General features: G+C 36.9%; 1 protein-coding gene across 8 annotated transcripts in view; it reads left to right on the top strand.

Moving 5' to 3' along the window:
* Window positions 1–18,597, top strand: part of PPP3CA (protein phosphatase 3 catalytic subunit alpha) — a 449,539-nt gene that overhangs the window by 390,553 nt on the left and 40,389 nt on the right. For 7 of the 8 annotated variants that reach the window (XM_027598214.2, XM_027598213.2, XM_027598218.2 and 4 more), the window contains 2 exons: window positions 2,150–2,227; window positions 4,694–4,788. In XM_027598214.2, coding sequence (XP_027454015.1) covers window positions 2,150–2,227; window positions 4,694–4,788 — 173 coding nt within the window. The remainder of the gene's footprint in view (window positions 1–2,149; window positions 2,228–4,693; window positions 4,789–18,597) is intronic. The other variant, XM_027598215.2, reaches the window with a different exon arrangement.

Raw genomic sequence — 18,597 nt, 5'->3', positions numbered from 1 at the left:
CTAATATTATTAAAGACTTTAGTGTATCCCAGGCAGGCAGTTGACCAATAATGGGAATCTAGATGATTTCAAGTATTTTTTAAATGTATTTAGAAAAATGTTTGTAATTCTTAGAGAGTTTGAGTATTTGATTATGTATGCCTTTAAATTTCTAAAGATTTTCTTCAAAATGAGTTCCTTCCAAGTAATAATACAAGTGTTCCTCACTTAATGCTATTAACCTAGCAGATTGCTGCAAGGTTAATTTTATTTTCTTCAGATTGCTGTTAAAAATCAGATATATTTTTCCATGAGGGAACACTTTAAACACCTAAGGGTATCAAACATAGCATGAAGAAAATGTATTAAAATTATGCTTTCATAAGACTAGTGTAGGTTCTAACAAAAGGAAAAAATAAATTTAAAAAAAGTGCTGCCAAGCCATTTGCCCAAGGACAAAAAGTGACAAACCTAGACAAACAACCTTTGTCGTTCAGTGCTACAACAAGGCACTAAACTATCTTTTTAAAGAAGTATTTCAAGGGCACAAAAGATAAACGGCTGAAAGAGATCAGGAAGGAACATTATTGGATGCCACCCTACGCTGTTATCCCTTGGCTGGGCACTTTACGACTAAATATGTCCAAACGTATGTGCTATTTTGTAAAGACCAGCCAGTGTCTCAGCAATTAAGCCTTCTTTTGTTGACACACACTGATCTGGAAGGTCATATACTCGCCTTTTCCTCGGGTAGAACACCAGCCTTTAAAGACACACGTTGCTCAGCTCTTGATCTAGGTACCGTGTGGACACGTTTCCATGTGCATACTCGTGGGTCATCTTCAGCCTGCAGGTTACACTAATGTCCATCAGTTACATGGCCTATTTACTGGACTGACCTGGGGCAACTAGGAAGTAAAGGCCTCATGAAGGTCGGTCTCCTCTTTTTCTCTCCTTAGCAGATTGCTAGAATATTCTAGAATACCTATACATATGCGTACAAATGCACATAAATGTGCGCACATGCAAGAAGACTATTTTTGATTTCAGATTCCAGTTTTGCAAAGAACTGAATCCTTTTTATAATCAACATCTCTACTCTGGTGTACCATATTAATGGTATTTTTTTCCTTTTGATCAGGGAATTCTTATAAAAACTGCAACATAGAAACTATTTTCATCTTCTCTTTTATAATAAATTATTTGAGTGACATGTACTCTTTAGTATTTCTTCAAAGTGCTATTTTTATGGTTGCTGAATCATTCCTTATAGTGCATGTAGTTTAGGTTCTAGTGGGCATCTGCAATTTGTTTATATTAAAATGAGCATTAGTTTGCTGTCGCTTTATTTGAAACACCTAAAATTTATTCATTTTTATGACATACATTTATCTCATGAAAAATTCGTAGAGCAGAGACAAAGTGATTGCCAAGGGTTTTACAAGTTTAGTTTGTACTTTGAATTTCATTTTTTAATAATGTTCTCATCTTTGGTTTTGAGACTTCCTTAACAGACAAAATCATCTTGATTATGTATTTAATATTTTAATTAAGTCAAGGTTAAGAATAAGTCTTAAGATACAGTTCTGTTGATCATATTTAAAGTACACAGTTTAAAACCTGTGAATTCCATAATTCTGTTTAGATTTTGAATGATATATCAGTTATTGTACTCATAAGTAAGTTGGTAACTTGGTTTCCAGAAGACATATTCTCTCTCACTCCCTAACTCAATCCACTCTGTAGAGCACTCAGGCACGCACGTGCATCCAAATAGTGCTATATTTGAGAAAATTGAGGTTTATATTTTAAATTCCATTCTTATGTTATATTGATGCTTCTGTTCACTTGTGTTTAAATGTAGACTTGATAATATTGATTTTCTCTATGAGTGGACATTTTTCTAGTGTTGTTATATAATGGCCTGCATTCTTTGTCTAATTCATGTATCTCCAGCCCTTTCAGATTATGTAAAAAGTAGAGCTGCAGGTGCTTTTTCTGCCACAGGGAAAAATATCTGTCCTGAGAGCCAAGAGGCTTGTTTCATGAATGATGTATGTTTGATTATGCTTGATCAGATCACATAGGTCGGGATGTTACAGATAACGTGTGCTACTCTTGATGATTTCATAACAGATGCTTCTTTCTCTTTTCTTTTTGTCTCTGGCAGTTACCCGGCTGTATGTGAATTCTTACAGCACAATAATTTGTTATCTATACTCCGAGCCCATGAAGCCCAAGATGCAGGGTGAGCAGTTTTGTGGGTTTATGGAAACCATGCATAGCCCCTGGGTCACAGCTTCCTCACTTTGTTCAGGCTGTGGAGGATCTTTTTTGCTAGGCTCTCTCCCTGAAGACATTAGATCTTAAAATTGTGTTCTGATGACACAGATAATGGCAGGGTCCTGGGGAATGAGTGGTCGCAAATGTGTAGTGAGGTTCCCCTTTAAAGTGCCTCCATTTTTAGCTTGAACAGGTAAAATTTTCAGCTGGCTTTCTTAAGAACTTTATGGGTCCATCTGATTTCTTTTCATCCTGCTCTTCCCACTGTCCAGTAAGTGAGTAAATTACCAGCAACTTTTCAGTCTTGGTTGGCGATGGGAGTGAGAATTACACATAAATATTTAACAGATACTGCATGGTGTACTCTCATTTAAAGAATATCATTCCTGACCCCTGTGAAGTTTTAAAGGACAAAAGTAGAAGCATTTAAGTGAGGGAGAAAATTGTATATTCTAACTAACAAATGCATAACAAGATTTTGTAATACATGGTAAATTTTAAAATTTAGGGTCTGCGGTTAGTATAATTATTAGTATAATTGGTAGGCCAATTATAAGGGCTTAGAAAACTAAGAAATATGAGATACTCAGTTTGATAGTGCATTAAATCTGTAATAGGGAGAAAAAGGCATAATGAATTCTAGGATTTGAAGTCTAGTACCCTTCTCAGTAGGCTCCCCTGAAAGGTATTGTTTGCTTTCAAATCCTTAAACTCGTTCTTTCATATTCTGAGTTTTCTGAAAGGGAGGAACACTTAGTATTATAACCTGTGTGCTGAAATTAGGAATAGAGATGACCGCATTCTGAAGTAAGCCCATGTCTGATGATCCTAAGTCAAGGCAGATCCTAAGTTCCTTTCAAAATTAGCTTTTTCCAACCAATAATCAACAGGTATGAACTGATCCAATTCTATATACTCAGCGTGTTGTAGCTGACCTTTGATATAACCTGTTGATATGCCCAACCAATCAAGTCCTCAAATAATTTTTTTTCTTTTTTCTTTTTTTTTTTTTTGCACTTTTCAGGGCAGTGGTGTCACTCTGCTTTTTTGACTGACTTTCCCAACTGAACATTTTAAGCAGCTTTATATTAATCCCACTACAGACCTGAAGTCATCTGCTTATTTGAAAATATTTTAAGTTTATCAGTTAAAATCAATTAGCATATTTGTTTGAATTGAACATTTGATTGATTAATTGTGGAAAATTGAGATTATGTCATCTAGTTTCTTTGTTTTTATTTGTTGTGAAGTAGGCATAGCCAGTCACAGTTAAAATGCCAAGGGTACTAAGATTGAGAGTGTTAATTATCTTTCACATTCTGATTTTTTTTCCACCAGCAAAGTTTAGTCCAGTATGCAGAATAAATACTTCTAGAATATTTCAGAAGTTTCTTCAGAGGATATTTTCTCCTGGGGAGAGTAGTATCAAAATATTTATAAAATTATAAATCTTAAGGTGGCTATTTATCTACCTAAAGGCAGATATTTGATGTACTTTAGAACCCAACTAAAGTAAGCATGGTTAGTCAGCCAGAAATAACATGGCACAGAATGATAAATTCTGATAAATCCAAGGAATGATAAAATTTTGTTTTGCACTTCATAGGCAATTTTCTAAACCAATATTCCTAAAATCTGTTACATAGAAGTCATGAGGTGTGTTTTCACCTTAATTGATAAGAGCCAGAGTTTCCTGTATTTTTTGATTATTTGAGGACTAGAGTCCTATTTTTATCTAAGGAGAAGAAAAGTAACTGGTTTCTTGGTTTATTTCCAAAGATCCTGCAGATGTTCTGTTTCATTACTGATTAAGTATTACCCTGCTCACACAATAATCTTTGACCTTCAGATGCCAAAGAGATTGGTAATGAAGTTCTAAAATAGAAACACTTTCAATATGTAAAACCTGTAGATTTAACCACACGTCCTTTGAAAAGCAAATTGCTTAGTGAAGACCATAACAGAGTATCATAGGTATTGCAGATAAATAATCAGCCTGGTTTTTAGTGTGAAAGATTTATATGTTGCTCTGCTTATTTAGTCTTAATGTCAAGAATATTGGCAAACTTCTAAAAAACATTGTAGGTACAGGAGATCTTCGTGCAAAAAGTGACCTTTGTTTTCTCTCTTGCACACATGGATATGAACTGTGATTTTGCCTTGAATTCCACCCTCCCCTAGGCCTGTTACGCTTAGGAAAGGCCTCTTTGTATATTGTACATGTGATTGTGTGTTTTCATTGTCAACCTTGAGAGGAATTCATGTCTGTGTGTAACAGACTTTAGAGAGAAAATTTTGTTTAATGTTATGTAATTGAGTTCTCTTGGAATGACAAAACGTAACTTGAATATTCTATTTTAAATCCGTAATTTGATATCACCTTTTTTTTTCCCATAATAGCCTTGTTGTAACTCGTCTTTGTTGTTTTTAGGTATCGCATGTACAGGAAAAGCCAAACGACAGGCTTCCCTTCTCTAATTACGATTTTCTCAGCACCAAATTATTTAGATGTATACAATAACAAAGGTAAGTGGTTTTAGATCCCTCTTGCAGTCTTGCAGACCATGTGCAATAATTCTCAAGCTGTTTCATTTGGGTTTGGTTTGAATGAAGCGTTTTCAGCCAGTCTTTTTCCCCTGGCTTTTTCATGTATTGTTGGATGCAGATTTTGTGATTGTCTTCAGAGTTACAGATTCAATTTGGTCAGACATGGAGACCAGGCACTGTTTTTTCTTTAACTGTTCTCCAGGGGATTCTCATGTATAGCAGGGTCTACATGCAGTGAACTGCTCTGGTAGATAGAGGTTTTAAAAGAAATAATAATTGAAAGTAATACAAAAATCATGCTTCTTTAAAAGGATGTGGATTTCAATGAGAACAGGGTGATTGTGCATGTAAGGGATTAAGAAAAAAATGAACAAAAGAAGCTATTGCTTCAAATTCAAATTTAAGTTGCATTTAAATTGAGTACGTACCATGAGCTGGATCCTGCGCTAGGCAGGCTCATGTTCATTTATTAAAAAAAAAAAAAATTGAATTAAACTTCAAAGTAAATATCCTTACTCCCCACCCCCTTTTAATATGCAGAGTGGATCTCTATGGCTAATTGCTTTGCCCTAGGTCACTCAGTTAGGTAGTGAGGAACTACAATCAAGTCACATCTTCTGGTTTAGTGTCCTGTACTTCCTTTATGAAACTCCATACTTGCCTGCCTAAAAAAGACCAGGAAACAAGAGGGCATTATTATTATTACTTTTAAAGATTTTATTTACTTATTTGACAGAGAGAGAGATAGCAAGAGCAAACACAAGCAGGGGGAGTGGGAGAGGGAGAAGCAGGCTTCCCGCCAAGCAGAGAGCCTGATGCCCTGATGCAGGGCTTCAGGATCATGACCTGAGCGGAAGACAGACGCTTAAGGACTGAGCCACCCAGGCGCTCCTAACAAGAGGGCATTATTTACTGACTATCAGGAAGAGAGGAGGAGCAAGGGACACATTATCCTCTTTTATCAAGGTAATTTCTTTATTCAGAAATGACATGGAGTGTTATAGGTGTGACAGAATGGGGGATAAAATATGAAAAAACCATTAACTTTGGTTGGCATTGGTCTAGATAAGATTAATGCAGCATATCTGAGTGTGGCCTGCTGAGATCCTTGCCTCCCCCCACCTCCCCCCGGCATATCTGTGCTGTCCTATAGATACTTCACATGACTATCCTGACTGCATAGCCCAGAGAGACATGCCTGCTGGGGGGGGGTGGGATGGCCACACTGCACAGTCTCATACACTGCCATTTTGACTGTGGTGGGCCCTCCTCTGTGGCCCTGGAGTGAAGTTATCAGAAGGTGCTGTGAAGTTTCTGTCACAACGATGGATGGCGGGTGGTGGCGGGGGGCAAGGGAGAGTTGTCCCCTGTTTCCCAGTTGCCTAATTTCTAGAAAAGAGGAGCTGCCTTTAGTACTCAGTGACAAGAAGCATACAAAGTAAAACAAACCATGTTCTTGGTGTGCCAAGGGCTTATAAGCCAGTTGATGAAGTAAGACATTTGGGTGATTTAATACAAATATAAAACAGTGTCGTTAAGTGAAACTAAGAGAGTTAAACAGTATGTTGGACAAGGAATGATATTCTAGAATGGTCAGAAAAGGCCTTGTTTAAGGTAAAACGTGATCTGGACATTAAAAAATGATGAACATTTGATTAGAAAAAGAAAAACAATAAAATAAAGTCAAGACCAGTGTTTTTGAAACTTTTATTTTTAAGCAGCCAAAACTTTTTTTTTTTTTGCCAAATAAAATCTCAGTCTTGAAGCCTTTTGTATAAAAACAGTAAGATTGAATTCCCTTGGATTGGATGTGTGTTCTCATACCAGAGAATTCCCCTGTGGTACCTGTAAGGAATGCAGGAACTCAGTGGGTCATCTTGCATGTCCCCTCATGATCCTACTATTTTCCGAAAGTATATACAATCTGAACACCTAGGTTCTTATTTCTTTATGGCATTAAAACAATTTTTTTTTCTATTTCACCTAATGAAAGGAGTGCCCAAATAAGTAATTTTCTTGACAAAGGAATTACTAAGTAGCATGGACTACACATACAAGTTTTTTTTAACAATTGAAAAAAAGTCAAAACAGTAAGAAAAAAAAGAAAAAGAAAATTGGGATTTCACTCCATAAAAACAGATTTAGATTTTTTTCCACTCATCATAATGCTGGGTAACAGTTCTGCTTGAGACCAATGGCTATTTCTCCCACAGGATATTCACTGCTTCTTTGTCGATGGTTCTGATTTAACAAGGCGCGAACTTAAAAAAAAAACAAAAAACAGTAGACATCAGCGGATTGCAATCTTGGAGGCTTTGTAGTTCTCTTTGCGTTCTCTTGTGTTTAGGGTAGATCACAATCTCTCAGGAAGGGGAGAGAAGCATTTCAGTTGGGGAACCTTTTCATAAAAGAAAAAATCCTCCTGAGAGAAAAAAATAAACTGATAGAAAGAAGAAAGATACATTCTTCAGTTTGAGCCTAATTTCAAAAGACTTTTGTGTAAGATCTCTGGAGCACTTTAAAGCGATTATGTTAACACTGGGTACAGTATGTGGGAGTGGCAGTCAGTGATTCACAGCTGAAGTGAGGAGTACTGTATTTGAATAAGATAAATGTTAACGAAAATTGTAAAAGGCACTGCCAGAAAGCTGGGTTGCAAGCGCCTTCAAAACATCATCAATGGAAAGACAGCGGTGAAGAATCTCTAAGTTAACCCTTTGATTCTTAGAAACAGGTGACCGTAAAAGGCTATGGAGTTGTATATAACCCAATCATTAAAATATGATTTGATTTTTAAGCACCTGCAAATTAAGGCAGCAGCGAGAGCTCTTTGGCAAAATGAAGCAATGAGAAAAACAGGTTTAATCTGCCATCTTAAAACCAAGCATAGGTGTGTGATCAGCTTCATGTTTCAATGTCTGTAGGTTGTGATAAGTAGTTCTATACTTGCCTGCAATGAAAAGCGGCTTTCTAAAAGTTAATGAGGACTGGAAGTGGCCCATCCTTGGTGTAGCCCACGGTGATTCGCGCAGTTCTTAGCCTTGGCAGCCTGCAGGAACACAGGCGAACCACCCACCCCTCCCATGGCCTCTGTCTCCTCACTCTGACAATTCCTGCAACCTGCCTGGGCAGAAGATGGAGCTTGCAATCACAGCTCTGCCATGAAACAGCTAGCTCATTTACATGTATTGATGTGCAGTGACATCTCTGCAAAATGAGAAAAAAAAATTTCTTCTGTGAATAATAGATGAAATTACTTTGCAACAAAATGTGCAGTATTAAGATGTTATCATCATTGAATATTTTATGTTGCTATCACCTGTCAGTGGCTTCAGGGAAACTGACAGAAAAATACCCCATTCTCCTCAGCCTCTTAGGTATAGTTTCACTTCATGGATCGATCTACCTTTACAACCCATCTCTCAGCTCTCTGAGTGAACCCTTTACGTTAGCGGCATTGTTCTGCTCATTGCCCTGTACAAATTTTGGCCATCCCTGTCGCCACCTCTTTGCCCACATAAGTTTTTTTCTATCTTGAAGACTTGTCTTCCTCTTTTCTGCCCATCTAAACGGCCTGTTCCCAGACTCCAGTCTGTTTCTATGAAGACTTCTGTTGGTGGTCCTTCTCTGAATGCCTGAAATACCAATCATTTGCCCTCATACTTACCATTTAATTTTTTTCTCATTAGCTTTTCCTATAGTTAGCATTGCTATAACTTCCCAATCAGATTATAATTAGTTTGAAGTAGGGGCTTTTTGGTACACATTGTAAAGCCAGGTAGCATGCATTATACATGGTAGGCCATCAACACATGCATTGATTGAAGCATTTTCTTTCTGGAAATTAAATAGCAAGACAGTACCCAAAGTGCCCTACCAGGCCCACAGAGCTCTATCTCACTTTAAGTTACTGTTGTAACCAGTTCTAAACCCCTTTCCAAGTTGGAGTTAAACATTTGCAGAGCACTTTGCACGTTTGAATTGTTTTCCTTCTTTGAATCTGTAGCCCTAAGGGTAAAGCAATTTCATAATTACCCAAACCCAGTGAACAGAAGAAAACTGCAGGAATGACACATGCACACTGCTTCTGCTGCTTCTAACAATAATAATAACAGAAGAAAACTGCAGGAATGACACATGCACACTGCTTCTGCTTCTAATAATAATAATAATAATAATAATAATAATAATAATATGCTGGGGCACCTGGGTGGCTCAGTTGGTTAAGTGTCTGCCTTCAGCTCAGGTCATGATCCCAGGGTCCCGGGATCGAGTCCCGCATCGGGCTCCCTGCTCAGAAGGGAGTCTGCTTCTCCCTCTGTTACTCCCCCTTGTGCTCTCTGTCAAATAAATAAATAACATCTTAAAAAACAATAATAATACTACTAATATACCACCTGTAAAAATGACTTCAACCTCATCCACTCACCAGTGCAACCAACCGTTACTGAGAACTTACATATGCTAAGCACTGTGCTAGGTGCTGCGTGTATAAAATAAACAAGATAGACATTTTCTTCACGCTAGTGGGGTTTATAATTTGGTAGTGGGATAGATGTTAAATAAAGAATTCCATCAATAATGATTCAGATGTACTTGGAAAATACTACAAAGAAAAAAGTGGTGTTAATTGAGAGTGGAAAACTTGTCCATGGAGACCAAATGATAATAAGTTTGACTGACGAAGTGACATGAAAGCAATCTTAGAGTAAAATCTCTCAGTATCAAGAAATAAGGGGCAAATGTGAACTCTGCCTTAAACAAGTCAGTTTGGCCAAAAATTATAACGGACCTCTGGAAAAATGTGTTTTAAACCTCGATGTAAACAGTTAAGTCTTTTATCTCTCTAGTGATACACCTGTGCTTCAGAAAAATCTAACGTAAATTACATGAGGTTGCCATGTGGTGTCAATTCTCTGTAGTTTAGATGAGTTGTGATATGGGTGGGGGAGTGAATGGTTGGATGTATGATATGGATATAGAGGAATACAAATACACATACCAGGGGTATATAACTCAGTTCCAGGAAGAGCCACTGACAGTAAAATTAAGTAATTAAATAAAATTTATTAAGTGAAATGTATTTTGGATTTGAGAAGAAAAATCTAAATGGCAACCATGCTAATTTAGTAATTAAGACCAGAGATTAAAAATGACAATGAGGAAGAAAATTAATTCAGTATTAAAGTAGGTTAAGGAAGAGAGAGGTGCAAAATTGGGTTTCGAGGATAAGACAAGAAAAACATCATTTGCTAAAATCCTAACATGCAAAAGTCTACCCTTTTTGATGGGGAAAAAAATGTATTATGATGGTTTGGACTTTTAAACTAGGAAAATTGATAGAATTGCTTTTAAAAAAGCATTTTAGCTCTACCAAAACTTGGCACAGTCAACATCCTCAAATATTTTCCTTCAGAAAGTAGTCATGGACTTCAGAAGTACCATTTATAAATAAAGAGATAATTTACAGCTTGGCATACTATCGTAAAGGAAGGATTGAATTGCTACTATAAGAAACCAAGGGAAGAATCTTATTGGCAGTTGTGATGTGGATACGCAGGAGCAAATGCAACATATCTGAAGCCAGCTCGCCTTGGTCCCCTGACGTCTAGGGGGGAGCACTTAGCCCTCAGTGACACCATCAGTGCTGTGGGTTGCCAGGCCTGAGAACCTCATTTCTTTTTTTTTTTTTTTAAGATTTTATTTATTTATTTGACAGAGAGAGAGAGAGAGCACAAGTGGGGGAAGCAGCAGACAGAAGGAGAAGCAGGCTCCCCACTGAGCAGGGAGTCCAGTGCTGGGCTTGGTCCCAGCACCCTGGGATCATGACCTGAGCCAAAGGCAGACGCTTAACCGACTGAGCCACCCACTTGTTTCTTATCACAGCATAGTTCTTTCACACCAGGACCTTGTTTCAGCATTCAGGAATTGTGTTCACAAACTTTATTTTTTTTTAAGATTTTATTTATTTATCTGACAGAGAGAGAGAGAGACAGCGAGAGAGGGAACACAAGCAGGGGGAGTGGGAGAGGGAGAAGCAGGCTTCCCGTGGAGCAGGGAGCCCGATGCGGGACTCAATCCCAGGACCCTGGGATCATGACCTGAGCCGCAGGCAGACGCTTAACGACTGAGCCACCCAGACGCACCTTGTGTTTACAAACTTAGTGGTATGTGGCACCTGCCTGGTTCAGGATCCAAATGCAGAACCAACCAGATCAGATCTTTATCCTGGGTAGGAAAAGGAGATGGTTGGCGGTGGGGCAGGGGGAGGCCGGTCTTTGGAAGGGAGTAGAACTCGTGCCCAGGCAACCTTAAGTTAGCCTCTTCCTCTACAGCATGCCAAAAAGCTTACTTCCCTACAAAACTGCCCACATTTTATAAGCAAGAAGCTATTTCTGTAGAGTCTGAGGGCTATCTTAACCATGGGGACAAGCTTTAGCTTGACATGAACATTTTTAAAGCATGTTTTGGGCCTTTACAACCACAGGCATAAATATGATCACTAGTGCTTTGTAAGTTAGATAAAATTAATCCAGAGATTTTGTCCAATGGCAACAATTTTCCCAGCTCTTACTTTTTTCTGCCATCATATCAAATCTAAAGATCCTCTTAATTGGTCTTGAGCAACTGTTCACCGAGATCACTTTTTTCAATATAAGAAATGTAAATATATATTCACGGTAGCCTTTTGTTATTTGATATTTGCTAACAAATTGTAGGCTATGTGTTTTTCTTGTTGTTACTAAAGCAAAACAAGTAAAGTAAATCCTATCAAAAAAATAGTAATTCCTTCGTTTATTTAGTAAACATTTTATTATAAAAAATTAAACGTGTTTATTCTTTACCCCAATGAGTATTGTTTTACACACATTGGGAAGATAATTTCTTCATAATGATTATTAAACCTAGGACTGTCTGTGGAGAAATGGTATGGAATCTGCAACCTTATGAAGGAGCAAAGCAAACACCATGAAGAAAACTCTTAGCATTAACTTTTTGTATTATCAGTATGAGGTGGTAGAAAAGAAATTTATGTAGACATTTAAGGCTGAAGAGAACTTTCAGTTAGGAAGTTTTGATGGTTTTCAGAGAGATCACTCTGAGATGAATGGAGTGAGAGTTTTTAGCAGAATGTCCCCTTTTCACTGCCTGTTATATCCAGTACTCTTTAATATATGAAATTAATTTAACTATGATTATAATTTCTTATGCCATTATCATTATCATTGTCACCTTGACTGCTACAAAGTCTTAGGTTGGTAATAATGTATTTAGTAAATGTAAATATTTCCCTTCAGTTGGGATAGCATGTGCACAAATGTTATTTGCTTTATTCATGCAAGTTGCATATAATAATAATAATAATAATAATAATGGAGCATTTACTTTGTGCCAGACACTGCTCTAAGTTTCCATGTGTAAATGCATTTAATCTTTCGACACTCCATGAATTACATTCTTATCTTGATTTTACTGATGAAAAACTAGAGTGCAGAAGGGTTGCATACTTTCGCCAAGGTTCACACAACCTGGTCAGGGAATAGCATTGAGATTGAAAATTGGCAGCCTGACTCCAGTGCTTGTAGGTTAACCCCTATCTGTGCTCTTCCAGGTCAGCTTTGTTATCTGGAAGCTTTCGGGGCAGTGTTTGCCCTGATCCCCTATTCAACTCATGGCTCCATTATGTTGAGATGTTCTTCAATAAGAAAAGAAAAGCTTTTGAAATGAAGAGTCATTTGTTATCCCTTCAAAATTACATGAATGTTATACGTTCAAATATATACATTATTTAAAAAATGGGGTATCTCTTATATTCTTCTCAAATAAATCATTAATTTCTTTCTTTAAAAAGTATCCCTTAGGTGCTTATACTTTTGCTTTTGTTCATTCAGCTCCATTGTGAAAGTGTCCTTGTTGGAGGCCACTTTCTAAATAGATCGGTTTTGTCCAGTCGTCCACTTGCTTGCATAGAAACATTAATGGGACAGAGGGTAAAATAGAAACTCCATCAAGATTTAATATTTAAGAATTACCCTGAATATATGTTTTAATTGAATGCATGCTCAGTATTGTTGCTATGACAAATGAACCTCTTGATTTCGTAACCATCACTGCTACATAATTACCGATTTTGGCAGTGAAGCAATTGTGGAACTTCCCTAAGTAATAATAACACAGTGAGTGAGGCAATCCTTGCTTCTCACAGAGCGTTGCCCATAGAATTACAGGATTGAGCTCTTGAAGTTATACAAGACCTTAAATGAGGATGAAGACAGGATCTGGAGCAATGCTAAATTATCCTCCGTGCAGGTTCATGGGCAATCCTCTTCTGCTGCCAGTTGAACGGGATCAGCTGGGAGATGCATCCTGAGTGTTGCATTCCGTCTTCTGACAGATGGTTAGAAGATTCTTAAACTGAACTGAAACCTGTTTCTCTAGAAATCGAATTCTCTGTAAAGCATTTAGTAGGAGGAAAAACAGGGACAATCTACATAATGTTAAAGACCTAAATCATTGGCTTATCACTTGCTATTCGTTGTCTGGAAATTCTAGATCTGCAAGAGACTTGGCCCCGCCAATGTCAAAAAGTCTGCTGTGATCTTACTTTCCACAGAAAATACCAAGTATACGGGCTTAATATTAGCTCAGTGCCAAGGGTATCTTGGAGATAGCAACCTAGAACCATTGCAGGCTGCAGCTCAGGGCTTGATACCAGGTACAACCTTGAAGGTGAAAAGGGTGTTCTATGATTGCATACAGATATCACCAGTATTCCAGGTACTTCCCGCCAGGGTCTGGTAAGTATCAACTGCATTGAATGAGAGCAAGGCATGGGCACAGTGTTTACTAAGGCCATGCCAACTTCTCCAGCAGTTTAAAGCTTCAGCTAAACCTCTCTCTCTCTCATTTACTACAGTGGCGTAAGCCTTATTTTAGCATTATAAAAATAAGGATTAGAATTTAAAGCTAAAACTGATAAAGAACTCATAACTTGTCTTTCCTCTTGACATGGCAAAAAATATTGAATATTCTCTATGTGAAATTGTAATGTAGAAATAATTCACAGTGTTTCACTGGACTTGAGCTGATTGCAAGGATCAGTTTTTGGCCCAAACTCTTTGGATGTTAGTATTTCGATGTGACACTTTAGGTGGGAATTATAAAATGACAATGTGTTAAACATAGATAGCCATCCCTTCCTTGAAGAATTTGAAACTGCATCATGATACTTTGTGTTTTTCAGGTGCCAAATATTTTATCTAATCATATATATTATCATGGATATTAATCACATATATCATTTTATTTGATCTTCATACTTTGAAAACAACAGAACAGGTCATAAGTATTCCTGTTTTACAAGTTTAGAAGTTAAAGCTCAAATGAGAAATATTTGTCTACGTTTACAAAGTTACTTTGTGACAGAGCCAATATTGTTTCCATTCTTGTCTTAAAATAGAGATTATTTGACAATTTTTAAAACAGGGCTTAGCTGCTGAAGTGACATACTATCTTTCTCCTAAATTCCAACATGTACCCTTAATACTGTTCATATGTGGTTAGTTACGTTGTTAGCATCCTGAGAAGTTACATGTGCTTTGTTCTGGAAAAATTTGTTTTTAGTTTTTCTTTGCCTGCCTGCCTTCTTTCTGTCATTCCTGTCTTTCTCCATCTTGTCCTTCCTTTCTCTATTTCCTTTCCTTAGATCTTTTCTTCAACCAACATTATTGAACACCAACCATGTACCAGGTATGGTACAAAGCACTATAAAAGAATAAAACAAGATCTTTGCCTTCTTCATCCCTTTCATCATTTTCCTTTTATTGACTTTACCCAAAATTCTATATTTGAATAATGAGCTGGTTCAAAATTTACTAACACAATATTAAAAAGAGAAACACATAACACACACACATGTGCACACACACACATAATCATAAAATTGGCTCGTATTATTTCATAGATATATCTGGTACAGTCTCTTTCCTTCATGTGAGTAAGTTACAATCACCCAAGTTTTATGTAGGACACTTGTAGCAAAGTAATAAGGTATCATGAAGAACGCGTGTACAGGGTGGAAGGAGCAGGCAAGGACTAGAGGCATGCATAAGAGGATTATATATAGTAACACACACATGTGTATCTTGATAAATACAAAATCATTAGCTCACAGCTTCAAGGAAATTATATATACCTAATGTTCATATTTATTAATGATAAAATATTTCAGGTTGATTGAAATTCAGTCATTACATGGAAGTTATTGAGAATTTGCCAGTGAGAGACCCTATGTGAAGTACTAAATCAAGCAGTTTAAACATTAAATTTCTCAAGAAACACAGACTGAAGAACATCATTATGACAAAATTACCTAAAAATGAAGATTTGAAATCTGCCTCCATAAATGACTACTTGGTCTGTCATCAGTCTTATGAACTATAGAGTAAAAGTGAGTTATAAGTTGTAGTCCTTGCTCACCAAATACAGCAACCCTCATGAATTAATAAATTCCCCTTAGCCTAGGTCACTAGTAATAATAAAAAGAATCTTTTTAAAACAGAATACACTGGGCAAGTACAGGACATTGAGGGAAAAACAAAAAGGAGACAAGAGTTAGAAGTCAGGTTTCAAAATGGAAGGAATCAGAGATTGTGCTTTTAGATGTTATAATTTGTACTACAAAAACTATACATATGTGTCTTCACAAAATCCTAAAAGAAAATTGTACCTTAAAAAAGTCATCTCTATGGGAAAATGCAGATTTTTAAAAATGTATAGTATCTCTCCCAGAATCAAAAAAACCATTTCATGCAACATACAGCATAATCTTAAAATATTGGCAAAGAACATTATGAGTATATAGGTCCTATCTCAAGAATTTTATCCGTCAAGCCATCATGTCTCCTTCCGTGATGGTAGGACTTTGCCAAAAGAACATGCTGATGCTAGTTTTCCTGCTGGGGTCTCTATAGTCTACAGGTAGCAGAACTTAAAGGAAAAAAAAAATCCTTTATTATGCTTTTTTTCCCTTCTATTTCTGGATGGTTTATAATGATTCTAGAGTGCCACTATTTGCTTTCTTCTCATCTTTGTTTCTTTTCTGTCCCTCTGTCCCATCTTTTGAAGCTGGGAATGGATGGTCAATTAGAGTTAAGGAGATGAAAAATGTTATTAGAATTCATTATTTCCGTTCTTCTGACCTCTCCTCTCCTCTACTGAAAATAGCACCTAGTAGTGTTGAGAAAGCCTGAGGTATGCTGGGAGCATTACATTACTAATCTAAAGGCTCTCAGGAAAGAAGCTTCGTATTCTCTTGAAATCCACTTGAAATATATTGAACCCATGGTTTGGTGAACCAGTTAATGCCTCTTGCTAGCAATATGTTGATAACTTCTCTTAAATTAGAAGCTCTGTTTGGATATTTCTGTTTTTTTTCACTCATCGCCCTATCATCATCCTTCCTGATGATAGCAATTGTAAAGATGTTGAGAAATGTTACCGAGTTCTTATGAAATACTGGTTTTTGTGTCTCATCAAAATCTCAAATTTTAAAGTAGGGGAGACCCCTTTAATTTACAGATTTGGATATGGCCTAGCATTTTAGTGCATGGTGTGGTGAACAGAGGAATGGATTCTATTCCTTGGGTTTCACTCTATTCAGGGCACCTAGTGGTGTCATTAGAAATAATAGAGGTCCAGTGCTGTCCCTTGATTACTGATTTTGTATCTTGTGCATGGCATGGCCTCCATGTTTATATAGGGGTCTACAGGTGCAGTAAAAATGATTAGACCAAGTAATTGCATAACTTTAAGACCATAATTTTGACATCAGAGAAAGAACTGGCAGTCAGGCCTCCAAATGCATGAGGATTAGTATTCTTTCCATTACATCAAATTTTTTTTTCTGGCTATTCTTCACAAGTACATGTGCAACAGAAGAGCACTTTTTTTTATGCAGTCTGGTCTGCTCTAAATTTGGTTAATGACACAGGTCCGTATATTGGCAAAGAACATTATGAGTATATAGGTCCTATCTCAAGAATTTTATCTGTCAAGCCATCATGTCTCCTTCCGTGATGGTAGGACTTTGCCAAAAGAACATGCTGATGCTAGTTTTCCTGCTGGGGTCGCTATAGTCTACAGGTAGCAGAACTTAAAGGAAAAAAAAAATCCGTATATATGTCATCATCCCTCTCCAGAGAGGCCTCTGATGTAATTGTTCAATGACAGGAGATCATGTATAATTGCCTGTGGAATAGTGGGATTTCTTGATGGTAGACTTTGTTCTTTCTCTGTTTCTCAGACAAGGCCTCAGGAGTTGGTCTCAAGTGATTCTCGAAGTACAACCATTTGTATTATTTATACTGCACTGGAGATAAATGTCTTTCAAGTACTTCAGAGAACAGCACACTGTTAGGGCTTTAGTTGAGTTTTGTAATCCCAGTGACAGTTAGAGGCAGGTAGCAGGACAGATGTGGGAGGTGGAAGATGAAATGTTAACTGGGAATTTCATGACTAAAGTTATTTGGGACTGTTTTGGTTTAAAGGGTTTTTTTTTTTCCATGTATTTTTGTGATATACATATATTACAAAAACATAAAAATTCATGAGTAACCTATTAAGGTGAGGTTATTTGGGAACTATTTGTGCATGAATACTTTATGTTGCTGAAGAAAAAAGAATACATATTGGTGTATTTGCATTTTTAAGTTGGAGTTACTCTCTTTTTAACCTATAGAAAAGTAGAAAAGTATAAATAGCCTCTAGAATTACTGAGAATATTAATCAATAATTGCATTAATGATGAGGTCTTTGTTCCAGAAGTTTGTTGTCATTCAGATTTGGAAGTGGTCATATAAATTTTCTAAATAAAGTTAGGGGAGGTAATTGAGACCTCAAAACATTAAGTGGCCTCAGGTCTTGTGAGTATTAAATGAGAGAACCCATCTAGCAGTTGGGGCTCCTGGCCCTCCAATCCAGTGTTCTTTTTTTACAAAGAATAAATGTGGAAGGAGAATCTGTGTCTAAAACGTGGCAGACATTGAATGATTTATGCAGTTAGGGTGAGAATATCATGGAATTCTAGAAAGATCAGGGACTTTAGATTCAGGCCAAAACTGAATTTAACTACTTCTCAGGTGTGACCTTGGGCAAATAACCTCTCTGTTTGCTTATTTTCAAAATGCAAATGATTAAGAACTACTTTTGAGGACTATTGTGAAGATTTGTGATGTTTTGTGAAGGACCAAATACAGTGCCTGGCATAAAGCAGATGCTTAGTAAATGTAGCCACTGTTAAAATGTATTATTTCTGGTGTTAATAAACAAAAATGAAATCTGAAAAAAAGTTTCTGCTTTTTCAGGCGCTCAAATAAATTGTGTTGAGTCAATGTTGAATGAATAAATGCTTTATCTCACCAGCTACAAAACAGAACTTCTGTTTTATCTATTGAGCAAGCTGCACCCTCAGTTGTAAATTTGCATTGTATTTCATTTTCTCAAATATGTATTTTGGCAAAAGCTAAAACATTTAATTATGAATACGATATTCAAGGTTAAATTACTATAACCGCTAGGACTAGAATTCATCCATTTATAATTTATAAGAGACAGAAGGGAATGGTGGAAAGGGGATGGATTCGACGTCAGTAAAAGCTGAGTTTAAATATGAGTCAGATCATCCAGTTACTGGTTGTATGATCTTGAGCAAGCCACTTCATTTCTCAACCTCAATTCCTTAGATTATAACATAAGGCAGTCACACCCACCTCTCAGATTTGTAGTAAG

The sequence above is a fragment of the Zalophus californianus genome, chromosome 2 (genome assembly GCF_009762305.2).
Source record: "Zalophus californianus isolate mZalCal1 chromosome 2, mZalCal1.pri.v2, whole genome shotgun sequence".
Classification (NCBI taxonomy): domain Eukaryota; kingdom Metazoa; phylum Chordata; class Mammalia; order Carnivora; family Otariidae; genus Zalophus; species Zalophus californianus.
Note: the sequence above shows the minus strand (reverse complement) of the source record. Positions and strands in the feature narration are given on the sequence as shown.